This window comes from Miscanthus floridulus, chromosome 19, assembly GCF_019320115.1.
Source record: "Miscanthus floridulus cultivar M001 chromosome 19, ASM1932011v1, whole genome shotgun sequence".
In the NCBI taxonomy this organism is placed as follows: domain Eukaryota; kingdom Viridiplantae; phylum Streptophyta; class Magnoliopsida; order Poales; family Poaceae; genus Miscanthus; species Miscanthus floridulus.
This window is the reverse complement of record NC_089598.1, coordinates 6,111,914-6,139,388: the sequence shown is the minus strand read 5'-3', so window position 1 is coordinate 6,139,388 and position 27,475 is coordinate 6,111,914. Positions and strand designations below refer to the sequence as shown.

Genomic DNA, 27,475 nt, shown 5'->3' with positions numbered 1-27,475 from the left:
ATCGAGCTACATCATATCATAGACAGTCTCCACACGACACAAGCTAGCTAGTTAGCTAGTAGGAGTGTACATGTTCCTGCATCAGCATGTCCAATAATATAATCCGGCCAGCTAATCCATGACTTCCTCAATTCCTCTGGATTAGCATGATTATATAATATATCCAGCTGACCCAGAAAATTCTCAGCTGAAAATATATATCGAAATCTTTGTCTCACCTTTAATCTAATTTTATTTACTGCAGGAAGAGATATATAGACGCACAGATGTCTGCATCTCTGATGATGAGGAGCACTAGTAGAGAAACGACTTTTGATCCACTTCGAAATTTGGCTTTAGTCCCGGTATTTTTCGCGTCCAGGACTAGAGAAACCTTTAGTCTCGATTGGTAGCTCCAACCGGGACTAAAGGTCCCTGTCCAACGGCTATTGCGGCAAGCTTTTGCTGCAGGGGACCTTTAGTCCTGGTTGGAGCTACCAACCGGGACTAAAGGTTAACTTTTACTCTCGGTTGGTCCCTCCAACCGGGAGTAAAAGTCTACTCACGGCTGAAGGCTCAGTCCGGGACAAGAAAGAGACCTTTAGTCCCGGTTGCTGTCTCCAACCGGGACTAAAGATCCCCTCCTATCTACCCTTTCTTCCTCTCCGAGCCCGAGCCACTTCGAGCTCAAGTGTTCTTGCTTCATCGCCGGCCTCTTTTCTTCCTCATCGCCGGTAATCACAAGATTTCTTCGATTCCTCCATCGATTCTTCGGTTCTAAAGGTTACCAACTTTATACTCTCATGTTTCATCAGTAGCATATCTCATTTTGTGGACTAGATATATGTGGTTTTTTATGGTGAATTTTTTTTATTTGTAAGCCATTTAAGCTCAAAATCACTTTAAAGTTTGCATATTTGGATGAAGGAAGGTTAAAGTAGTTATTCAAAACTAGTATTCAGCTTTCATTTCTAGCATGCATAGCACACTTCATGGTTTAGGGATATAGAGAATTTTAGAGTTTTTTTAATTTTATTTGTTTATAAAATGAGAAATTTATATTATATTAAAAATGAGTATAGAGAGTAGATGGCAGCTGATTCCGGGTCCTCGGCCTCTCATCGGGTTCCAAAGCGACTGAGGCTGGACCTCCCTCTCATTGCATGCAGCAAGTGTGAGGAGAAGATTGTGATGGAGTACCGGTTGAGGAAGGAGTGTCCCAACAAGGGTCGTATCTTCTACAAGTGTCCGGATCGTAATGTGAGTTATTTTGTCGCATTTGATGATTATGGTTAATGTATACTTATTTTCATGATGATTGTGATTAAAGTTCTAATTTTTTGTTTTAATTTTAGTGGGATGGCACTGGATGTTCAGGCTGGTGCTAGGAGGAAGAGTATGTTGAACACGTGCAAAACTCTCTTGCACAGGCGGCTAAGTCGGCTGATGAGGCAGTGATCCTGCGGAAGAAGCCCATAGATATTGAACAAACACATGATTTGTCTGTTTTAGTTGGGATTGGTCGCGAAATCCTTATGCTGCTAAAGTGCATTTTAGCTTTAGTTTTTTTAGTGGTAGTTGGGATTGTCTACATTATAGCGAGACTTTTCATAAATTAATACCTTGTGTGGTGGCATGCATGTCGTATAATTAACTAATTATGTTCTAGGTTTTAATATGGTATGTATGCCATGTAATGCAGATGAGCCGGCATTGGATGTACAATGCTGATCGCCACTCCCAAGAGTTTATTGAGGGCATGCATTCTTTCTTACGTATGGCCGAGGCAAACAAACACGATGGTTTCATGTGTTGCCCATGTGCCATATGTAAGAATTTGAAGGAATATGCTAGCTCAAGGAGTCTTCATTCACACTTGTTAAAGTCGGGTTTCATGCCAAACTATATTTGTTGGACGAAGCACGAAGAAACTGGGGTTGTAATGGAAGAAGGTGAAAAAGAACAATGGGATGGTGATGACATTATTGCTGAATATGGTGCCTTCAATGATACTGCAATGGGGGAAGCTAAAGAAGAGGTAGGGGCAGAAGATGAGCCCGCTGATGATCTTGGTCAGGCCATTCGTGACGCACAAAGAGAATACGAAAGTGAAAAGGAGAAGATCAAGTTCGAGCGCATGCTAGAGGATCTCATGAAATTGCTATACCTAACTTGTGATGCGGGGTAGAAAAAGTTGGGTACCACACTGGAATTGCTGCAATAGAAGGCAAAGAATGGTGTATCTGACAAGGGATTTGGGGAGTTACTGAAAATCCAAAAGAAGATGCTTCCGAATGATAACGAATTGCCCGCCACTACGTACAAAGCAAAATAGATAGTCTGCCCTTTGGGATTAGAAATCCAGAAGATACATGCATGTCCTAATGACTGCATCCTCTACCGTGGCGAGGAGTACGAGAAGTTAGATGCATGCTCGGTATGTCATGCATCGCGGTATAAGATCAGGCGAGATGACCCTGGTGATGTTGAGGGCGAACGTCCCATGAAGAAAATCACTACCAAGATTATGTGGTATGCTCCTATAATACCACGCTTGAAACGTTTGTTCAGAAACAAAGACCATGCAAAGTTATTGCAATGGCACAAAGAAGACCATAAGGTAGACAATATGTTGAGACAACCTGCTGATGGGTCCCAGTGGAGAGCAATCGATAGAGAATTCCCAGAGTTTGCAAATGACGCAAGAAACTTAAGGTTTGCTTTAAGTACGGATGGTATGAATCCTTTCAGGGAGCAGAGCAGTAGTCATAGCACTTGGCCTGTTACTCTATGTATCTACAACATTCCTCCCAAGTTATGCATGAAGCGTAAGTTTATTATGATGCCAGTGCTCATCCAAGGCCCATGGCAACCTGGCAACGACATCGATGTGTACCTGAGGCCACTAGTTGAAGAACTTCTACTTTTGTGGAACAGACCAGGTATACGTGTGTGGGATGAGCACAAACAGGAGCACTTTGACCTACGAGCATTGTTGTTCATAACAATCAATGATTGGCCTGCTCTAAGTAATCTTTCAGGACAATCAAACAAGGGATATAATGCATGCACGCACTGTTTCGATGATATTAAAGGTATATTCTTGAAAAAATGTCGAAAGGTTGTGTACCTTGGCCATCGTCGATTTCTTCCTATGAATCACCCCCTAAGAAAGAAAGGCAAGCATTTTAAAGGTAAGGCAGACCACCAGACCAAGCCGAGCAACCGAACTGGTGAGGATGTACTCAATATGGTCAAAGATGTGAAAGTAGTATTTAGAAAGGCACATGGCAGCGAACCTATTCCGAACGACGCCGATGGTCACGCACCCATGTGGAAGAAGAAGTCCATATTTTGAGAGCTACCCTATTGGCAAGTCCTAGAGGTCCATAGCGTGATCGATGTGATGCACCTGACAAAGAATCTTTGTGTGAACCTGCTAGGCTTCATGGGTGTGTATAGAAAGCCTAAGGACACACTTGAAGCATGACAGGACATACGGTGTTTGAAAGAACGAGACAACCTGCATCCAGAGAAGACAGATGATGGACGCCATTACTTAAGTCCTGCCAGCTACACTCTTAGCAAATAAGAGAAGGAAAGCATGTTTGAATGCCTAGCAAGCATCAAGGTACCATCTGGATTCTCCTCGAATATAAAGGGTATAATAAATGTGCCAGAGAAGAAATTCCTAAACTTAAAGTCCCATGACTACCACGTGATCATGACGCAATTGCTTCCAGTTGCATTAAGAGGAATTCTACCTCTAAATATATGTCTAGCCACCGTGAAGCTATGTGCATTCCTCAATGCAATTTCTCAGAAGGCAATCGATCCAATGGATCTAGCTAAACTACAGAATGATGTGGTTCAATGTCTTGTCAGCTTTGAGTTGGTGTTCCCTCCTTCCTTCTTTAATACCATGACACACCTTCTAGTTCACCTGGTCAAGGAGATTAGCATTCTCGGTCCTATGTTCCTGCACAACATGTTCCCCTTTGAGAGGTTCATGGGAGTCCAAAAGAAATATGTTCATAACCATGCTCGGCCAGAAGGAAGCATCGCCAAGGGCTATGGAACAGAGAAGGTCATTGAGTTTTGTGTTGACTTTATTCTCGACCTTGACCCGATTGGTGTTCTTGAATCGTAACACGAGGGGAGACTAAGTATAAAGGGGACACTAGGGAAGAAACCATATATTGGTACGCAGGACAATTATTTTAATAAAGCACACTACACAGTTCTGCAAAACTCCTCTTTGGTGGATCCGTATATCGAGACACATAAAGAGTTGCTCCGATCCGAGTTTCCAGGGAAGTCGGAAGCTTGGATTACGCGTCAGTACATGGAAACTTTCAGCGGCTGGTTGCGAAAAGAATGTCAAGGTGATGAGAGTATTGATGAGCAACTATATTTGTTGGCTAGGCAGCCATCATGGCATATCCTCACATACAAAGGGTACGAAATAAATAGGAATACATTTTACACAGTAGCCCAAGATAAAAGGAGCACCAACCAAAACAGTGGTGTCCGCATAGATACCACCGCCCCTAATGGAAATAAGCAAACATATTATGGCCGCATAGAGGAGATATGGGAACTAAACTATGCACCTACTTTTAAGGTACCTTTGTTCAAGTGCCAATGGGTAAAGGCGACTGGAGGCGGGGTAGCAGTCGACAACTAGTATGGAATGACAACCGTGGACCTCAACAATATTGGGTACAAAGATGAACCGTTCATCCTTGCCAAGGATGTGAATTAGAGGTATTATGTAATAATTGTAATTCAGAGATGTTTATTAGGGGTTTCCTTTTTTTCTATGTTCAGATTAAATTTGTGTTTGATGGTGGGATTTCCATGTCACTTTTGGACAATGAGTGATGAAAAAATGAAAAGATTTACGTTAAAATAATGTGAAAATAAATTTCCAATCGAAAACAAAAGTTTTAATGATTTAAATTAAACACTACATTTTTGCATTAATGAAATAGTAATTATTAATGACATTATGTTTCAATATTTATAAGAAAAAACAAAAAACTTTAGGTCACACAATTTTCCTGTGTGTAATAAAGCAAAAGTAAATCCATATTCTTTTAAAATAATTTTATACCTTGTATTTAATTTACTGTGTAATTAACAAGACTTTAACATTTTATAGAAAGAAATATATAAAAAACAAATGGAGCTTGAAATGGACGAGAAGTGAAACTGCAGCCCAACTTTAGTCCCGGGTAGATCTACCACCCGGGACTAAAGGTGGGCTGCATTTTTTGCAGCCCACCAAAATACACCTTTAGTCCCGGCTGGTATTACTAGCCGGGACTAAAGGTCTTTTCATCATGGACGTTTATAGGAGCCGGGACTAAAGTTCCCTCCCCTATATAAGGTGGTTGTTTCTTCTTCCTCCTCACTCTTCGTCTTCGTCGCCCATCGTCACTGCCGCCGCCACCACCCTCGTCACCGTCGCCCGTGGACACCTCATTGTCCTTGACCTCGCGATGACTCCCTCTGCGCCGCCGCCTCCGGGGACGGCTCCATGTGCCTCTTCGACGCCGCGCGGCTCCCGTCGCTGTAGAACCCCGTGCGCCTCCTCCGCGAGCACGCACGGGAGGTGCACGACCTCGACTGGAACCCCAACGCCGTCGACCCCAACATACTGTGTATTGATATATATATATATATATATATATATATATATATATATATATATATATATATATATATATATATATATATATATATATATATTATAAATTTATATTTTTATATATATAAATTTGTTATACATCTATATTAGAGAGTTATAAATTTATATTGTTATATAGCTAAATTTGTTATACATATATTAGAGAGTTATAAATTTATATTGTTATATAGCTAAATTTGTTATACATATATATTAGAGTTATAAATTTATATTGTTCTATATATAAATTTGTTATACATACATATTAGAGAGTTATAAATTTGTATTGTTATATATATATATATATATATATATATATATATTTGTTATACATATTAGAGAGTTTTAAATTTATATTCTTATATATATATTTGTTATATATATCACTTGCCAATAAATATTTCTAGAAAATAAGAAATCAAAGTTATGCTTTGGAGACTTGAATTTCGAGTGTAGTTATTTAATTAATTTTAAGCACATGACTCGATCCATTTTATAGATATATGGTTTTTATTTTTTATAGATATATCTAGTGGTGTAAAAGCTAGATGGTTGCCCCGAGAGACAATATGGATGAAGAAATGATGGATATTATCAACATCGGCACTCAATTTGCCGATCGTGACCAGCAGGATGTAGATGACGGGAGTCAATACCTGGCTCTTGAAAATAAGCAAGAAAATATTGTGCAAGAAAATACTGGCGAGGTATATATATTTATATATATATTTGAATATTATATATATATATTTGAATATCTATCATCTATTATGTGTACACATGATATTTATTTATTCTTTTTTTACACATAGCCCTCTGGATCGATGACCACAACGGCGAAAAGCAAAAATATTCGAGGCCCGAAAAAGCCATTGGAGGGGCGCTACATAATATCGAAATTCAATATCGAGACAAGCGAACCACTTGGTCCACATGCAAGGAAATTCGTGCAACACTGTGGGTACCTTGTAAGGGACAGACTTCCGATCAGTGTCCGTGAATGGAAGCAAAAGATCAATGAGCCTCATGTTAGTTTTGTCTCTGATCTTGATAAGAATTTAATTTAGGATGATATCCTTCAATATTTCACGTTGCAAGCGGATGATTATGATGATATCAACGATGATGAATTGAAGGAGCTAATTCAAAAGTGGGCTATGAAGAAGATGGCCACACAATTCCAGACTTTGAAGAAATCCCTATACACGAAATACATTAAGAACCTAACGCCCAATTTCAATACTAGGGGCCCGCTCGCGAAGTTGAGGCCCTACTGGAATGATTTTGTATAGTATAAGACATCGAAAGAGGGTGAGGAACGGGTGAGAAGAAACCAAGAGAATGCCCAACAGAAGGTATACCACCATGGCATGGGATCAGGTGGCTACGCACTGCCATTCCCAAGTGGGGAAAAATAGAAGCGGACATTCTTGCCAAGGGTATCACACCAGAATCACTCAATTGGCCCAAACATACGAATAATTGGTTTTTCGCTCATGGGGGAAAACTGGACCTAGAGACCGAGAAGCTGGTTCATGGCCAAAAACTCAAAAGAGCAACACAAAGATTTTCTTATGCTCTACAAGCTAAAGCTATTGGTGCGTTCAGACCCAATAGAGAGAATGATGAACTGACGTATGCCATCGGGACTGCTAAACACAGTGGCCGAACGAGAGGTTTAGAATGGAACAATTCTTGGGAGCATGGTTTCCCTAACGACAGAGATACCTACAGAAGCTGACAGAGAAGGAAGGATGAGGAAGCAGCGTGGATCAGCAGGTTGGAGGAATATGTTCATGAGTCATGGGAGGTGTTGCTTCAAGCATAGGAGCGCGCAAAGACATGCAAGCTAGAATGCAGAAGGAAATCATAAAGCAAGTGCAAATAGCAATGAGTGCCCAAAGGCAAGCATCAGATCCGGGAATCAACATTAATATTAGCCCCCCTAATCAGTTGAAAAGCAGCTGCGCTTCCATGGAGTTGCCAAATCAAGATGACGCAATGCTACGTTTCCCCGTAGATGACATCACTGCACCGTTTACATCATGTGAGCTACATATTCCAAAAGGGAATGCCACAATCATGGTGGCTCTCGGTGTTTTTTCTCCTCCAGATCCTACCAAGACACCAAGAATCCATAGGGCAATAATACCACCTAGATATGTTAGCGTCTCAGTGGATAGAGTTAACAAAGGTTTTAGTGATCTGGCTCTTGACATTTCAAGAGGTGACAGGAAGAAGACTCTAGGAGAAGCAGGGAAGACATTCATACTATGACGCAAGTACTACATCATTATTCTCAGGGTCTCTAGTCCACCGCCGCTTCCTCAACTGCCAGACAATAGATGCGGACAAAAGTGAACGAAACAAATTTTTCACTAATTTTCTATTGACATGCATGATTAATAATAATAATTTCTTATATCTAATTATTCTTTTTTGTACTCACACAGTAGGACCTCCGCCAACCTAAGTCCAATTATTCAATCTCTAGATCATCATAGTGCTCCGAGCAATGATTATACAATGCCGCCACCGCCACCACCTCCAAGGAGGTCTCCAACGGCTGCCCCGCCTCCCTTGATGATCAAGAAGGAGCCAGCTCCTAAGAGGTCCGCCCCGCAAACGAAGCCATTGGCCCACCAGCCGGCAAAGAAGAAAGCCTCCTCTAATCCAGTTATTCCCCAAAAACTGTCTTACGAGAAAAGTGAAAAGGAATTAAATGCTGCAGTACAAAAAGATGTGAACAGTTTCTTCAAAAAAGTAAGAAAGCAACGAGAAGCGAGGGAGAACCCGGAGAAACCGTACTTCTACCTACCTCCAGATCTTCTAAGAAAGAAGGTGGGCCAGAAAAGCGGGAATCTCAAAAGACCCTGCCCAAATCGGACTACGACCGCTCTCTCACCAAGTCATTTAAGGCGGCGTAGAAAAAGACTAGAGCAGGGAAAGGTGTTGCATAACTTGGACAACAATCGCAACAATCAGTCCCCCTCTCTTGTCATTCGTAATGAATATGGTTCAAACTTAGACTTACTGGACGTCGATTTTGAGGACCTAGTTCGGTTTTACGAGGATACTGGTTTGGACCTTGCCTAAGTGCTCGCTGAAGTACCATCTGCTCCAAAAGTGGATCCTTGGAAGAAATTTGAATATGGAAAGAGTCTATACAACCCTGAGGCCTTAGGTGAACCGAGTATGCAAATGTACCTGCTAAATAAGTGGTACATGGTGGCGTGTGAACGGGGAGAGACGACCTTTGTTTCTGTCAGAGTTAGAAACCAACATTACTTTCGTAGCGATGACGTTATATATGTCAAGTTTTTAGAATTACACCAACTATGACACCTGGACTCTCTCGACAAAAGTCTCATTAGCTGCTATTGTCTGTAAGTGTGATTATTTTCTACTATTAAAGTATATATATATAAAGCTACATGTATATATATAAATTATATATCCCCACACTATATTTTTATATATGTAGATATGAGATGACATAACTCAGAAAGAGAAAGGATAATGATATTGGTTTCGTTGATCCAAATGTCGTATTCAAACACCCTAATTTTCCGCCTGAATGGAAAGCTGAACTCGAGAAAAATCTCATGAGGTTCTTAGTGAACCAACAAAACAAGGACATACTCTTTCCCTATAACTTCAAGTGAGTGTTAAATAATTAATATCGATCATATGAACATTTGTTCAATTATTTGCTTACTAGCTAAGCTATCTCCCATAGTTAATGTCGATCATATTTGTGTATAAAAACATATGCAGCAATCACTGGATATTGATGGTCATCGATATGACCAATAGTCGGTTGAGCATCTTAGACTTGTTAAGAAAAGAGCAAACAGAGTACCAAGACATGATAGATATTATCCAAGGGTAATTTGGTCTCTCTAGCAACTATATATACCCACAATCTCTTAACTGCAACAATTATTAAAGGCCAAATTAATTTTTTATTTTATTGGGCGCAGTGTTTGGAAAAGTTTCATTGAGGAACACCACATGAAACATTGCAAAGCGCCACTGGATGTAATCGCACACAAAGTAAGTACTAGCTACATTTATATATATATAATTTAATTAACACCATGCATGCTTTCAATTCACCGGATCTTTTTTCTCGTAAAAGTGGGTTCTGAGGTAAGAACAGGGGACCAACTACTGCGGATACTATATTTGTGAGTTCATCATGGCGTACTAAAAAAGAACTCCTGAAGAGATCCTCAAAGTACGTTATATATATATATATATTCATATATTCACAATTTCTTTTATTGCTCATATATATAAGTAATCACGTGACCAACACACACACATATATATATATATATTAATATTTTCCTTTAACTTTTATTGAAGACTATGGTTGAAGAAAAAAGTCATACAACGTGACCAACTGAAAGCAATTCAAGATACCATAGCAGGATTTATTAATGACCAAGTCTTAAACCCCGCCGGCGAGTTCTACAATGACATGAACGAAACATGAAAGTCAAACCAGATGGAGTGAATTTGTTATCCCAATGATATAATAGAATATACAATGCAAGCTTTATTTGTAATATATATATACATATTATATGTACATAAAATAACGTACAATATATGTATATGCATGTAATATATACGTTAGTTTCATACTTTAGTTTGTACAAAATGTTCGAACATTATAAACGTGTAGAATACATATATTATTAGCAGCGTAGAATGCGTATTCAAAAACCTATTCGAAAACCAAAACGAATCATCAATTGAAAATAGAAACAAACAAAAAAGAAAAAAAAGACCAACGGGACTAAAGGGCCGGCCCACGTGGCCAGGGGCCTCTTTAGCCCCGGTTGATATTATCAACCGGGACTAAAGGGACGAGAAACCGGGACTAAAGGAGGAGCCCTTTAGTCCTGGATTCATGATCTCAGTTGGGAAAACGGGACTAAAGAGGTTTTTCAACCAGGAGTACAGCTCGTTTCTGTACTATTGGGACCACTGCACTGTGTGCCGGCCGTTTCTTGAGTGAGGATTATGACCTTTAAAGTAGTAGTATAGCTCGTACTTAGGACCACAGACCATGCATTACATACATCGGATGCCTGCCAACATCTCGTTAAAAACTCAAACTACTAGTGATAAAGTTAATTCCAACCCAACGTACAGCCGGAGATGAACAGTAAATAGTACAGGTAAGTCCTCGATTGCATGCTGCAAATGCAAAGAAAACAAGCTGATCCGGCCGGGGCCTTGCATTGCAGGTCAATGAACTCGCCTGACCTCACGAGACAAAAGGTAGCTACATATGTGCTTTACGGCTTGGTTGATCTCTTCGATCTCTTGCCGCCCAGGAAAGGTATTTTGCACTTGTCAAGCAAAGTTCGTACGCAGGCATCTCGTCAGTTGTTTTTTGCTGTTCAACGTGTTTACAGACAGGCAACGACACCTGACCTCCTGACGATATGAAAATGCTTCCATTCTTTCAAGTAGCTAGGCTAGGAAACACAGGAAGTAGCATTATGGGCAAAGATGATAACATGCAAAAACTGTATGCAATACGTACAGTACAGGTATAGCTGATGCTTGGTCCTTACTGTAAAATACGACCTTTGATTTGTCTGTCTGGCGAAATGATTTGCCGGTGGTGCCGATGCAATGATATGTTCTGTCACTGAGTTCAATTGTAGAAGTATATAATGATAAGACGAAGGCTGCATATCTGATCGTGATCGGATTTAGGCATGCATTCTATATATATGCACCTATACAAATGAAGAACACGTCGAGTTCACGATGCAATAAGGGCGTGATGGAAACAGCTAGCTATCCATTCTCTCTCCTAATCTCGATCATGATGGCGATGGCTGTGCCTGCCGTCATGGTTAAGGTCTCAATAAGCAGGAAGCTTTCGCTACCTGCCTCTCCTTTCTGCGCGCGGATGCCTTTGCAACCACAGCCTCCTGATATGGGCTCCTCGATCGCCTTTTATCATTATCAGTCGCATTCCCCATTGCCATTGGGGACAATAAACAAGTCAACAAGAGGAACACAAGATTGCGCATGCACCATCCTATATAATATAATATAATATAATATAATATAATATAATATAATATAATATAATATAATATAATATAATATAATATAATATAATATAATATAATATAATATAATATAATATAATATAATATAATATAATATATATAATATCCAGATCGAGGGGCCATGGCAAGGAATAGTTGCACCCTCTTGCAAACATATATATACGTACTATTCAACATTTCATAGCATTTTCTGTGTTTTGTTGATTTTTGAACATCTTGCCGATCTTTAGACAGGATCATATATATCCACAGCTAGCGTTGTGATTGTTAGAAAAGACACGAACATGGGATTTCTTCTCTGTTTTCTGTGTTTTTTCCTGTAAATTAAACTGAACTGGTTCCTATGAAAATCCTATGAAATTCATGCATCCCAAATAGCCCCTCAATATTTGTTTGACACCAGAGAGAGTCGAGAGAAGGCAGTGAGGTGCATTCCAAACTGTAAGTAATTTTTCAAATGCAAATTTATATTTATTGAACCAATAATCAGGATCCAGGAAGTAAAAATATGATTCTACCACTACTATTATAATAATATATTATTGAACCGTTATTACCTATGCAACTCAAAACAAACAACAATTGTTAATGATGATGCGAGGGAAGCGAGTAGAACTTACAGGGTGAAGATGCAAATGATCAACACATCCAACCCATGCAAAACCATCATGTAGATCATTGAACCCCACAGGGATGTCCTCCTCTGTTGGGCACATGAGATGAATGCGTTTGAACGTGACCATTATTTCCTTCTGCTTCCTTAAACATCTTTCCATGTAGTACTCCGCATTTGTGGAGGGCAACTATAGCAGTTTCCGTATTCTAAAGCTTGTCCTCAGTTAATATTGGTCGACCATATTTAAAGTTTGGGTTGACTTCAGTGCATTCTTTTGCAACCTCAGCTCGGGACGCTTATATATCAAGCAGTGTTAGGCTACACATTTAAATGTCACCTATCGTTTAGCTATTTATTATTCGGGCTAAACGGCCATTTAAATGGATTAGACGGCTGATTAAACGGACACAGCAGCTACTGTGTAGCGTTTACACGGCATGCAAACGGGTTAAATGGCCGTGTAGGCAAATAATCTCAAGTGCAACCTTCTTAGATCTATTTGTTTGGGCTTTGTCCTCGTGTTGATCTTGATTTTTTTGTTTCTCTAGCCCACCATCAACGTTCAACTCCACAATATGCTGTTTTTTTTTTTTTTTTGAGAAATACAATATGCTGCTGTTAACTTTTGCATATATTCGGAGGAAGCGGAAGCCCAACCTGAGCGATGATCTGGCTAGCGCAGGCCTAGGGATGCTGTGAGCAATATATTAGGGTGCATCGTCACCATGGCGGCCGACGGCATCATCAGTCGTCACCATGCGCTCCCCCAAGCACCTGGTCTGGCTGCCGACGGCGCCATGTGCGGCGTCGGCATCACGAAGAAGTGCCACCGCAAGCCTGGGAAACCATCTAAGAAGGAGAAGAGGACAGAGGAGATTGCAGGTGGCCGGTGACGGCATCAAGAAGAAGCCCAAGGGCGACGAGGTGCTGAGAGAGACAGCGCGGCTGACCGGATGGCAGCGTGCAGAGCCAGATACTCGGCCCACCGAGGAGGTGATGGGCTACACAGCGACTGAGAAACTCAAGGAAGAAATCACCCCTGAATTCCAGGAGAAGAGAGAGTTGGACCGCACCAAGGGATAACGTTTTTGGAATGATTGCACGTGTTGGAATTACTGTAGTTGTGATTGGAATAATTACAAGTCCTGGGTCCGAATTGCATAGGCCAAATAAATACTTCATGGCTACTTCAGTTCTCAGTCTGTGGTAATGAATTCGGATTTTTACTATTTCTGTCATATATCTACATGATGTTCCGATGTCTCAATTTGTGTGATCCAACTACACAGAGAGGAAGGGGAGATGAAAATCTCGTCTCCTGTGCGGTTGTGCATGGCCATGATCTCCATGCAGAGCACATTCTACGATGCTGCTTTCATCTTTCATCTCCTGCCTTGTTTATGATTAAAATCCAATCCCCAAGCTAATCCTCAATCCCTGCTGCTCTCTGTTTGCTGTTCCGTTAGGCCAGGGATCATTACAATTCAGTGCACACGTGTCCATAGCCCTTTCAGATTGATCCGGAGCAAAACATGATCTTAGCCCTTTCAAATTGATCTGGTTACACGTACTCATAGTAAAGCAAAACATGGTCTGAGACATTATCCTTACCATAATCACAAATGGAATCACTCAATATAATACTTAACTTAATTAGATGTCTCTCAGAATAAAGCCTAGCACTGTTTCATCGTCACATGAAGCCACTAGTACTTATCCAAGCTCAGTGTACAGTAGAGGCGTCTCTCAGAGCCACAACAAGCACAGATGAATCTGAGCTCTGGCAATCCTTGCAAACACATAGTTGAAATCTAAGAGGGTGCTCAGGTAGGTAAGATCAAAGTGAACTTCTAAATGCAAACAAAAAAATATTATTGATTGAATACAACATTTTTTTACGTAAGAGAAATATCCACGCATTATTATTCAAATTATATTCCGGAGTACTTTTATATTGTTTGCCGAAAAAACAGACTGCAAGTTAAGCTAGATTAACAGAGAATCTTGTGAGTACGTGATGCAGGTATGTGTTCAGTAGTGTCGGAGTGTATCTTACGGCCTACTAGAAGATAATCCTACTTCCTTCCGACCTATGTCAATGGATTCATGTGGCCTCCAATGCAAGCCCAAATACTGTACTCTTTTTTTTTTTTTGTTTGAAGGACAAATACTATACTTTTAGCATAACATTGCTACAAACAATGAAATTCATTGTTCTTCCCGTTACCGGATACAGATGACTCCATCATTCAGTCCACCTCTGGACAAAGATCTCACGCCTGCCATTGCCAAGCCTGTTAAGAAACCAGAAATGTATTGTTTCCTTGCACAGCCACACTTTGATGAGACTACTATCTCAATCGAAAAGATTGCATGTTACCAAAACAGATCGGTTCATCAACATGTTATGACACCTAAGAAGCATGCACTAGATTGTGATGTTTCCAGATGGCCGATTCAGAGTAATATAGAGAGCATTCCGGCGGTCGAATTTTCACATAGCTGAACCATTCAATATTCCAAATACTCTCCAATTTTAGCATAGCTGAACCATTCCAAATACTTCCCATGCCTACCAACCAATCAAACGAATTTTAATCACACATCTCTTAACTCTCATTCTCTTCTAACAATTCCCTCCAACCAAACGTGCTGCTAGCGATTGGCACTCCGCTTCACTAGCAAAGCTATTTTTTGAAAAAACAACTTTATGAGCAACTTTCTAAGCTGAGCTGTTTTGGAAAAACTATTTGGTAAAACAGCTTCATCAACAGCTTTATGCATGGGTGAGAGAGAGCTGATGAGGGAGAGAGCTGGAATAAGCTACTATTTTTAGTTTCATCACAACTCATGTCTTTGCTAGAAAAGAAAAACAGCTTCACCCGTGACGTTGTTTTGGAAATGAGTGTTTGGAAAGAAAAAAAAAAGGTCACAACAGCTCACAACTATCTACTCGATACAAGAGGAAAGGTCGGCGTCTCAGCGGCAGCGGTCCGGTTCGGAGACTCACCCAAATCAGGGCTGCCGCCTGGCAGTTAAGTACTCCTAGCGATTGGAGTTTTATTGTGTTATATAGTTTTGCCCTCAAAAATATGATTTTTTTTGTTTATTTTTAGGGTGTATATCTGCTGCAGGTGACTAGCACAACGTCATGCCGGCGCAGCCTCGTGCCGGCGCCTTCCTCCTTGTCCTCGCCGGCGCCCTCCTCCTCCTCGCCCCGCCGCCTCCTACCACCCAGCCGCAGCGCGCTAGGGTTTTGCCAGAGTTCCGCGGCTGCGGCCATGGAGCTCCAGTGTCGCGGTGGTTGCCTTCTTGCCCTCCACCCCTCCTTCTGCGACGCGCTCCGGCGGTCTGACCATGGAGCTCCCCCATCCCGACTTGGCCATCCGCCTCCGCCTCTGCCTCCACCGCCGCCAAGGCCACTAAACCACTCTGCTGCCGTCCCCACTGCTTGGCCGGCTTCCTCCCCAAACCCCTTCTCTTCTAAGCCCGTCAAAGTTGGGGAACAAGGGGGTGGGGCGGGCGCGGGGGCGGCCGCCGGGAAGGAGCTCACTGGAGAGAGATGGCACGGTCGAGCGTGGGCGATTGATTCTTTGGAAAAATAAATAAAAAATAAAAAAAAAATCAGTCACCTGCGAAAGAGTAATCCTGATATTTTTAATAAGTATAACAGTAGAATTACCTCCAATTGCCCCTAATTCCTGACGTGTGTAGTAATAATTATAAAGTATTCAGATGATCGCCATGTTTTAATTTCTTCGAGTGATGACATTCTTGTTTTTTAATTGCTGTGGTATGCTAATCTATTGTAATCTATTCGTTGTTCGGGCAGGGGGGCAAAACAGAGACGACCGAAGGGTCTTTTATTTTGATTTGATGCCCATTCCATTCTAATTGTTTATATTTCTTGACAGCCAATTCAAACAGTTGGATGCATATGGCTGCCAAGGGTCATGCATGTGCGATTTTTCAAGCTTCATCCATACAAAACCCACATTCTCTCATTAGTCGATACAGGGAAAAAGAAATAAGCATACACACAACACAAATACATTTGTCGATACAGGAAAAAAGAAATAAGCATACACAACACAAACAAGAGAGTTTCGTTGAGTACAGGAGGGTGGACGCACAAGATGTGGACCAACATTATTGAGGTTACGGGTTACCAGCCACAAGGCCTTATTTGTCCAAGTTTTTCCAAGCGTCCATCTTAACAATGATGAATCATTATGGTTTTAATCTTTGTTAAGCACAAAACAAAAGACGTATTGTCAGCCTTTCTACAACTTCCTATCTTGAACCTACTTCTCTTATACATTTTTCATCTGGCGAACGAGTGAACTATCTGTACAATGCAGCGGCATCCACAGGCTTCTCATGTAAAAATTGAAAAGGGACACCACTCTTTTTTTTCCTTCAATTTCCTTTCCTTTGCTTTCTAGACACACATCCAGCTACTAATAAAATCACATGATGGTCAAAAAGGCGAAATCTGCGGCCAAGTGTCAGAGCTCCACCTCGTGAAGTTCCTCGCCCAAACCATTGAACTGGGCAGAAGAAGTGCTGCTGGAACGGCTGTGCGGAGGTCTTTTTCCGGGCATCGATGGTGACTGCATGATCTGTCCATCAGGTGACCTGGTAGCAGCAGTGCTGCTCAACTGCTCTGGTAATGTTCCGCTCCATGACGACGCTCTTGACCTTGACATTGAGCTGTTAACACTGCCTGAGGGGGACACAATGTTGTCCATACTTGGGTACCGCTGAATGTTGTCACTGCTTGGGTGCCGTGGAATGTTGTCACCGCTTGGGTACCGCTGAATGTTGTCACCGCTTGGGTACCGCGGAATGTTGTCACCGCTTGGGTACCGCTGAATGGTGTCACCGCTTGGGTACCGCTGAATGGTTGACTGCATCTGTATCAGTGGTGGCGGCGAACTGAATGCTGTCTCCATCGCTGGTGAGGACGATGGTTCATCCTGTCGGGTGGCTTCACTGTGGGCACCTGGCTCAGCCATCTGTTCTGAAGCAACAGTAGCTGGAGTTGGCACAAAGAACTTCGCACCAGCCATTGGATTTATAGATGGAGCCGCTGGTTTGCTATATGATGTCGCTGCTCCAAAGGCATTTGCACCGCCACCACCACCACCCTTGTTAAAAGTATCCACATATCTACAGAAGGAAATGTTATACAGTTGCAACCAGATGATATAGAAAGGAATTAGGGGAAAGAACTAAACAAATCACCTTGATCTAACACCCATCCTTCCACGTGCTGAAAACTGGTTCTGGGTTGGTGGCATCGGTGGCATCCCGGAACTAGGCTCCGGAGGATTTGAGGAATAACCTCCACCAGTGGGAGGAGCATTCGAGTTGGGATCTGGAACACTGCTCTGGAATGGCACTTTTGACGGAGGTGGGGGAAGTGGGGGCTCCTCAGCAGGGATCTCAGCGCCTTCTTCCACCCACCGCTTCAGCTTCTCATCATAGTAGAACTTGTTCTGTTCCCCTAGCTTTGCCTATAGAACATCAGGAGGTTAACCATGTTACTGCAGAGAACCAGAGGCATAGACAAATTGTATTTAATGTGCTAACAAGTACCTGGCGGTGAGATTTCGAAACAAGCCCCATTGTCTTCTGCACCAACCATCCAAAGCGTGAACTGCCTGAACCTGATGTGCTTTGTGCCTTACTTGATACAGCACCCTGCTGCATTATCATATGTATAGGTATAAAAAGAATTGAAAATTCTTCAGAAAACAATACCAAGAGACAAGTACCTGTTGGGGGGTTTTGCCAAAGTCTGGCTCAGAAATACTTCTGTTATGCGCAACTTCCCTGCCATAGCCACTATTTCCTCCAATTTCACTCATAGACTGCTCTGAAGCAGAAGACACTAAAGGTGCCATGGACATCGCTGACTGGCTATTTACAACTTTTGTATCAGGAGGAGAATAAACATCTCTCTCATTTGCAGCACCCTGCGGCAGTTGAGGCAACGGTGCAGCTTGTGTACCCATCATGCGGGACAAAGATTTATCAAGTGATGTGAAAAGCTTTCCAACAATCTTTCCAGGGGCAAGATTTGTTGCGTATCCACCCTAAATAGCAGTGAGTCGACTATCAGTGAAAAGAAAAAAAATGCTCAATTAAAATAAAAACAACTACAATATACGCAAACCTGTTGATGGGTACGTATCCGGTCCTCCAGGGTCATAAACAATTGCTTCCATGCTTCTAGTTCAGGTGCACGACCAGAGGACTTCAGCACCTTCAGAGATGCTTGACAATACCTTCATAATGCAATTCAATGTCAACTAAGAACCCAAGAAATAAGGAAATGAACCAAGGACAAATATGGAAATGATAATTCAACAACCTACTTTAGTGAATCAGAAATCTTCCCAACCTCCGCAAGCATATATGCATATATCAGCTTGTATGGTTGAAATGGCAAGAGAATATACTGAGAATTGCCAAGAACCTTTGCATACTCATAAACCTCTGTTCTCTGTTAGTTGCATAAGGAGGATATTAATCAGGGACAATGAAAAAACAAGAAAAAACACAAGAGTATGGAAACCAGTAATGGGGAAAAATAAAGATATGGCCAAAGGATAGTCCCAAAATAGAACAAAAGAGTAAGTTAAAAAATCACAAGTTATTGGAGTACATCATAAATCCTATTTGACAGATCAGGAAATATATCTGCCCAACAGCTATAGAGAATTTGAACTTTGAAGCACATACAGAAATGCTCATATCGCATTATGTCATGAAAATATCCTTTACATGCATTTGTGTGGTTGCCTAAGGGTTTGTTTGGGTGCACACCAAACCACCCAATCCACATGGGTTGCCCAAACCATGTGGATTGGGGTGGTTTGGTGTGCAGCCAAACAAGCCCTAAGGGTTAATTTGATCCATGCCATTAAAATTGGCACCAAAGCATGATGTTATCCATAGCACCCTCAGTCGGAACCTAACACTTCCACTACCAGAATTAGATAGATAATCTTCAGAGTAAACTAGGAAACAAATGGTGCGGAACCTAACACTTGCACTACCAGAATTAGATAGATAATCTTCAGAGTAAACTAGGAAAAAATGGTGCAGATTTGATATTGAAAAAGACCTGGATCGCTTCAGGGCTGGTAAATGTGCGTGGACATCTCAAGTGATCTGCACCAATAAGGCACATCCTTGCACTTTCAGAGTACGAATCAATATTTAGTTCAGCAACTAAATAGCATGAGTGAGCAGATGCAACCTGCATAAAATCAATGGTCCATTAGACTCAACCTTAAAACTGAAAAGGGGCTGTATTCATCACAGCAAACAAGACTCGAACCTCATTCTTCTCTTTCCAAAGGCAATCCCCAAGGTGGGTAATTACAAGGTCATCACCTTTTGTCCTGTTTGCTGTTATAATAGCCAAATTCTCTTGCCAGTCATCCAGCATACCCTTAGGCGCAGCCTGTCCAAACCCGAATATTACAATGAAAAAATAAGGCCATGTCTAACAAGATTTCTCAAAATATGAGAATCAAAACACGAGAGCAGGGGAGCGGTGAATCGAAAAATCATTTAAGGATACATACGAAATGTGACTATAATTTTAGATAATAGCAGATGATTATAATATAATACAGAAATGTAAGGTATCATGGTATAAAAAATGTAGAATGTAGATGCTCCTGCTTCAAAGTAAACAATCACTAAAGTCATGGATGACAAATTTATTTTCCATTGCAGCATTCGTTGTTGTATTTAAGACTATTTCAATTACAATAACTCCATATGCAAATAATTGGTCAAACCTCTCTAACTTTGACCTGTAATTTTGAAAGAACTAATCCAATAGATCAATGAATATAGGGCCTGTTTGGTTCCTTAGACTGAATTTTAGTCCCTGTCCTATCGAATGTTTGGACACATGCATAGAGTATTAAATATAGACTAAAAAAATAACTAATTACACAGATTGCGACTAATTTATGAGACGAATTTTTTAAGCCTAATTAGTCCATGATTTGACAATGTGGTGCTACAGTAAATATGTGCTAATGATGGATTACTTAGGCTTAATAAATTCGTCTCGTAAATTAGTCTTCATCTATGTATTTAGTTTTATAATTAACTCATGTTTAGTCTTCCTAATTAGCATCCAAACGTCCGATGTGACATGGACTAAAATTTAGTCCGTGGAACCAAACACCCCCATAGTATCAATGGATTTGTAACAAAAAAATAGTTTTATGATAAAGCAGTTTTACAATCTTTGAAGAAAAAAGGTCATATAAAAACTAGTGATCACAGTAGACTGCTAGAAACCACGTTGATGCCCAAAACAGCATATATGGACGGGAGGGAGCATAATAATAACATAATATTACCTCTACAGGCTGGTGGGGAGAATACAAAGAACCACTGTTAACAGGATTCTCAAAATTGAAAACATCTGCAGGTTGTCCAGCAATAAGAAGGCACAATGTCCTCAAGGGTGATCCGGAAACAAAATGGCAGTGAGCCATTTTCTTCACAGTATCCGCATAAAACTGCATTGTCAGGTAGCAAGACAATGAGAAATAACTCAGGAAAGAGAAATGTACACGCCATCCAACTAACTAGAGTGAAGATTTCAATTCTGCAGCAGACCTTATCACCAAGTTGCAAAGCAAGGATCAGTGCAGGGCCCCAAAGCTGACCTTCCTGTGCATGCTGAAGGGCCTCTTTCCTTCTACCAGAAACAAGGAGATTTTGAACCTCCTGGGCAGTAGTCTGCAATAGGGTATTTGTCTAAACAAGGGTATACATTGCTAAATAATGCACCACAGATAAAGAGAAATTAGAATTACCTGAATCTGGCTTTCTGAGGGAAGATTTCTCATGCAATGGACAACAGCTCCATACCCTTTCATATTAGCACTGCTCTTGCAAGATGAAAAAAGTTTCGTCACTGCCATCTCTGGGCCATCTATACCCTTTAGCAAATAGTTCAACAAAATCAGTATTCCATTAGAAAATAATCACAATAGAGTGAAGCATCTTGTTGAAAAGAGCCCTTCCCACCACATGATTCATCAGGCTGGATTTAATTTAGAGAATAAAGAGAGTAATGTATCTTTTCATTTCTCATGTCAGAATATATAATATTTTTTCTTACAATATAATGATGCGCAGCTCTCCTGCATTTTCGAGAAAAAAATTGCATACATGGGCAATATCAGACTGATTACTAATCATCTTCCATACATATTTCTGTTGTTTCACTATCATAGCTCAATCAATTTCTATTAAAAACTGATACTTTGGTGATCGGTCGATAAATAAAACACAATCATGATACAGAACACCTTAAGTATTTTCTTACGAGGCCAGCTTAAGCATCAAGATACTGTCATTCAAGCAAGAATGCAAATCCCAGTTTAAAGATTAGACTAAAAAGAGACGCAAAAGGCATTCAGATAGATGACATCGAGTAAATCTTCAAGTATCTAGGAGTGCCACCTTAACATATTAATGTTGAACAGATCCATACCTAACATGTCTCCTTACAAGTTATCAGAAACCAGAGTATCATTGATGTGCAATCATAGAGAAGAACTGACACCGAATGACAGTGGTGTTTGGTATATATTTCACTTATTGAAGGATTTGCAATACAGCAAATGAAAAATGTTGTTCAAACAAAATATTAATTCCACGGACAGGATCATTGGCAGGCAGAAAATACCTCATGTGATGGGTCAGACCCAAAGGGTGAACGAAGCTTTCCATAGTGTTGACACAATATTTTCAACAACGAAATAAGCACCTTCTGAACATCCCCTCCCTGAAATTCCGTCTGAGAAGATTCATATACTCCAGTCATATCATCAAGCCATTTATTCACATCCTTTGATGCAGCACTTCCACCAACAAGAGGGCCAGGAATAGGATGGCGACACAAAGCATGGAAGTAGCTAAATGCACCGCTGTTAGTGATGCTTGAGTGGTCAATTTTATCAGCAACAACCTCTTGAATATTAAGAACTGATACCATTCGACCAGAATTGCCCTTGGATTGCAGCAACAAAAAGCTTTTAGTTACAACTCATTACAGCAAGAATATTACAAGGAAATAATTTTGTGGTACCTGATTTCCGCTGTCAAAGTTTGCAGCCATGGAGCTGGTTTCTTTAAGAACTACAAGCTTCCCCCCAAATCCAAAGGATACCACAGTGTGTGGTGGGCGTCCAACTGATGATCTCTGCTCGTGTGGTGAGAAACCAAACTGTTGGGATGGACCATTTGTACCAATCAGTTGCTGCTGAGCAATGCCCATTGAGGTCTGATTACCCCAATAGTTGCTTGCCGCATGAGTATGTGCAGTGGAATCATCATGCATTTGTGTCTTGTATATGCTTTCTTTTGGTACGAAATTTTGTGTATTGGCAACACCATTTGAACTAACATACCCATCTCTTATCAAAGGTTCATCTGCCATGTGGCCAGCCTGGTGATCTTTAGGAGGCTGGAATTCCTTGCGACTATTCTGGAAACCGGTTGAAGGTTCAAACCCTTTGTATCTTAACTCCTTACTTGTAGAATGCTCCAAACCCCTGTACCAACTCTGGTTCCCTGTAAAAGGTTCGAACCCCTTATAGCTAGCCTGATTTCCCTCACTACCAGTGTATTGACCTGTAGAAGGCATAAATGTCTCTATATGATTAGGCTCGTAATTTATAGACGATTGTAAAGACTCAGCATTGGCTTGCTGCCCAATCTGATTCCCAGCCTGCTGATTGGAACTATAGGAACTACCTAACAAGCTCCTGCCCCCCGAAACATCAGGCTGCATGGTGTTACCCAACAAATTTGGTTGCCACTGGCTCTGCTGGTTATAGCTACTTGCATAAGAATCCTCGGTGTAATTAGCTACACTATGGCCTGCCCCTGCTAACACATCTGAGGCTGCTGCAGTAGTTGCAACCTGTGCAACACTTTGCTGGTATGACTCAAGTGTTTGCCATTGTTGAGTGTTGGAGTCAAAGTACCATCCTGGGTATTCTGCATAGAACAGCATGTTCGGTGGGTATTCTGTGGGTCCTGTGTTGGTCCCACCCTGGGCCCAGCCCGTGGCATTGGTGCTGCTCTCCTCCGCAATGGTCTCAAGTGCTGCATGTAAATTGTTTTGCAAGTACGATGCACTAAACTGCTGCTGATGTTGCTGGGCATAGTCACTCCCAAGGGCTACAGCAGCACCAGTATTATCAGCAACGTAACTCTGTGCACTGTGGGTACCTACCTGATACCACTGCTGCGTCGCCTCATCGTACTTCCACCCCGGGTAGAGGCTCTCCAGGTATTTGGGATCAGTGGAATCCAATTGTGCATTAGTGCTCTGATCCCCGTACCCTGTACTACTTCCACTGGAACCGAAATAAGAGTTGGCATTTTTATCAACTCCGCCAGAGAAGCTGTGTCCAGCACTAATCGTGGCACTGTTATCTACTCCTGCAGAGAAGCTGTGATCTGGTGCGCTAACATTTTTAGCACCTACCAAGGATGACTGAACGCCTTGGTTGCCAGGGACAGTGTCCCCGAAGAAGTCGTCCTCAGCTCCGTCGGGCAAGAGGTCATCAAACAGATCCGCTCCACCGCCACCAGTGCTGGCACCAAAGTCGTTCCACTGCACCTGCTTGATGGCGGTATGGATGCCTTTCTCTGACCCTGGGGACCCACCCTCTTTCGCTGCGGCAGTGTCACCAGCATCGGCAGGAATCTCCTCAGCTTCAGGCTTCGTATGCACCGGCATGGATTCATGCTCCGCCCGCTCCTCTTTCTGTGGGGCCACTGCAGGCTGATTATCAACCTCAGTCTCAGGAGGGGCAGCCGCAGGCTCAAGCTGAGGTTTTGACTCAGAAGTCAGCTCTGTAGGTTCAAGCGCAGGCTCTGCATGTGAAGTGTTTTCTAGGTACGAACCGGTAAACTGTTGTTGCTGCTGAACACTACCACTCGCCTGGTCTGCCGCAGCACCAGCAGTATCATGAGCAGCATAAGTGTCCACCTGATACCATTGTTGTGTGGCCTCATCGTACTTCCAGCCAGGGTAGAGGCTCTCTAGATATCTGGGATCGGTGTATTCCAACTGCACATTGGCGCTCTGATCCCCGTATCCCTCAGCAGTTGTGCTGGAATCGAACTGGGAACTGGCATTGCTCTCCCCATATCCCACCTCTGTATGAGCCGCACGATGCGTAAGCACAGATTCAGGTTGTACCTCCTCTTTCCGTGGTGCCACTGCAGGCTGATTGTCAGCCTCAGGCTGAGTAGTCGGCTGCGTGTGTTCAAGTGCATTCTCTGCGTGTGAAGTGGTTTGCAGGTATGAAGCACCAAACTGCTGCTGCTGCTGCTGAAGAACATCATCACTTCCATGGCCTGCCACAGCAGCACCAGTATTCTGAGCAGCATAGCTCTGCGCGCTGAGAGTGTCTACCTGATACCACTGCTGCGTGGCGTCGTCGTACTTCCAGCCAGGGTAGAGGCTCTCTAGATACCTGGGATCGGTGGATTCCAACTGCGCATTGGCGCTCTGATCCCCAGACCCTTCCGCAGCTGTGATGGAATCCAACTGGGAACTGGCATTGCTCTCCGTCTGGCCAGAGACGGTGCGATCCGGCGCGCTGACATCGCCGGTACCTGCTGGAATCGACGGCGACGCCTGCAGGCCCTGATGATACCCGGGCACAACCGCAGCCAGGTCCCCGGACGGATCTGCCCCGGCGGTCGCAGCGAGGTCGGCGACCGGCTCCGGGGCCCGGGCCTGGGTCTCCGGATGCTGCAGCGCGGCCGCAGGGTCAACCTCCGACGAGAGGCCACGCTCCGGCTCCTCCGTCGGTGGCGCCGCCGCAGGCTGGTCACGAGGCTCGGACTCGCGAGGCGGCGCCGCGTCGGGTTGGTCGGTCAGCGATAGCGCGGCGAGGCCGGCGGCGGCGGCGGCGGCCGGGGGATCGTCGTCGTCGGAGTTGACTAGCTTGTCGAAGAAGGCTTCGTCGGTCTCGTCAAAATCCGAGGCCATGGGAGTGAGGAGGGGAATTAGCCCTGGTCCCTAGGGTTTGGTTCGATGGACGGGGGAAGAAGGTGGATCTGGCGGGCCGCTCCTGGTTTCGCTTTGGTGGACTTCCGCTGCAGTGGAGGAGAAGATTGGAGACGGAGGAGACGCGTACGATGCGATGCGCCGCCGACGTCACGCTCGCCTTCCACAGTTCCACTTCGTCCCGGGCTCCCGGTTCTGTTTATTTTTTTCCCTGCTCGACTCGAATACTAATTTTAAATTTGACTTACGCTGATCCTGAAATGCTGCGAGAAAGCTAAATTTTAGCATAAGCTAATAGGGTTTTTGTCTGATCTAGAGTAGGCTTATACAAGAGGATGATGACATTAAGGCCTTATTTTAGTTCCTTTTTTAAAATTGAGTCCCAATCATATTGGATGTTTGACACATGTATGGAGTATTAAATGTAGACTTAAAAAATAGCTAATTACACAGATTACGACTAATTTACGCGACGAATTTTTTAAGCCTAATTAGTCCATGATTTGATAATATGGTGCTACAGTAAATATGTGTTAGTGATGGATTAATTAGGTTTAATAAATTCGTCTCATGAATTACTGATGACTTATATAATTTATTTTATTATAAGGCCGGTCTGAGTTTCATCCAATTATTTTCGAGACGTAACAGTATTGGTAACAGTAGATGGAACTAGCTCTCTCAGTCCGCACTTTCATTTCACTGTTTCATATACTAATTGCCACATTTAATTCGTACGAGATGTGATCAATTGTGTCGATGTGAACTATGCAGCTATTTTAAAGTTTTCAAAGAACCGGCACGTTAGAAAAAATTTCACACAACACATCGACATGCAGTCCAAACAAAACAAAAAAATACAAAAAATGTTGTAAAAAAACAAATACAAAAAGATAAAAGAATAGAGAAAGATGAAAGCTAGCCAACTTTATCTTGACTCTACCGAATTCTCAATCTCTCTCGCGTGACCATGACAGCAGGTACATCAGGTGGCCCAAGTGCATATGTGCGTGGATGGCGGGCACATCAGGCGGCGTGCTGGAGGAACTCGACGACGGCGCCACATAGATGGCCGGAGGGAAAGGGAGCAGGCAGGGCCACAGAGATTTGATGGCTGCTCTGAAGATCGGCGACGGCGAACCTTAGCCGTTGGATTTAAACACCACCTAAGTATACATAGACGACACAAGGATATAACCATGAGCAAATATTTTGACAGCGTAGTTTATATAGCGTTTAGACGATGAAAACATGTACGCCTCCAAACTATGATATGTCTTACGGCGTGATTAAATAGTAGTCGCACTAGCATATATATATATATAGTGGTTGTATAAAGTGAACAATGGTAAATCTTATCCTAAACAACAAGTTGTAACTCGTTTTGGTTGTTGAGTACGGTGCTTTAAACAGGTTGTACAGAGCGGCCCGTTCGGCTGGCAGAATTGTGGCTGAAACTGGCTGAAAAACACTGTTTTGGCTGAATTATTGTAAGAGAAAAACATTGTTCTGGCTGAAAAAATAAGCCGAACAAGTTGAATATGGGGTAAGCCGAACGGGGCAAAGTAGCTATACAAAAACGCGGTAGAATACTTTAGCTAAAGTATGATTATCCCGTGGGCTGCGCCTTTTAGAGCCTAAGTAGCGAGAAATATTTTTTCATTCATATTTTCGTACCAGCTAGCCTAAAGCTGGCCCCAACACGACAACGTGACTAAGACTGTCTCCAACGAGCTATGCAAATCCCTATCCAAACCCATTTTGCGTCCTGCACAGTGAAAAAATGCCCTCCAACACAGTAGGCAAAGGGAGTCCCTATTTTGGGTAGAAGGAGAGAGGGAACCCAGATATGCATCATCTTTCGGTTGTCTCTCTCCTCGACCCAATCGCAGCCCGCATCGGGTCGGAGCTCTCGCTCACTTCCGCCGGTAGGGCCACGTCCGCATCGGGGTTGGGGCTACGCCCGCCGCTAGATCCCGCGTCGGGGTAAGGGAGGTCACATC

At 42.5% G+C, this 27,475-nt stretch overlaps 1 protein-coding gene across 2 annotated transcripts; it reads right to left on the bottom strand.

Annotated features, from left to right (window-relative positions):
- Positions 1-16,495: 16,495 nt before the first annotated feature.
- On the bottom strand, positions 16,496-25,627 carry LOC136529607 (protein transport protein SEC16A homolog). 2 transcript variants are annotated; one of them, XM_066522683.1, is made up of 13 exons: positions 22,530-25,627; positions 22,128-22,451; positions 21,250-21,375; positions 21,050-21,172; positions 20,788-20,949; positions 19,743-19,868; positions 19,527-19,661; positions 18,775-18,902; positions 18,573-18,684; positions 18,172-18,492; positions 17,993-18,100; positions 17,639-17,910; positions 16,496-17,563 (listed from the first exon to the last, which is right to left on the bottom strand). In XM_066522683.1, exons 1-13 carry the CDS (start codon positions 25,452-25,454, stop codon positions 16,900-16,902), a joined length of 5,526 nt encoding a protein of 1,841 aa, XP_066378780.1. In that variant the 5' UTR covers positions 25,455-25,627; the 3' UTR covers positions 16,496-16,899. The 2 variants fall into 2 exon arrangements, with proteins under 2 accessions (XP_066378780.1, XP_066378781.1); XM_066522684.1 differs by having other exon boundaries at positions 17,993-18,097.
- Positions 25,628-27,475: the final 1,848 nt, after the last annotated feature.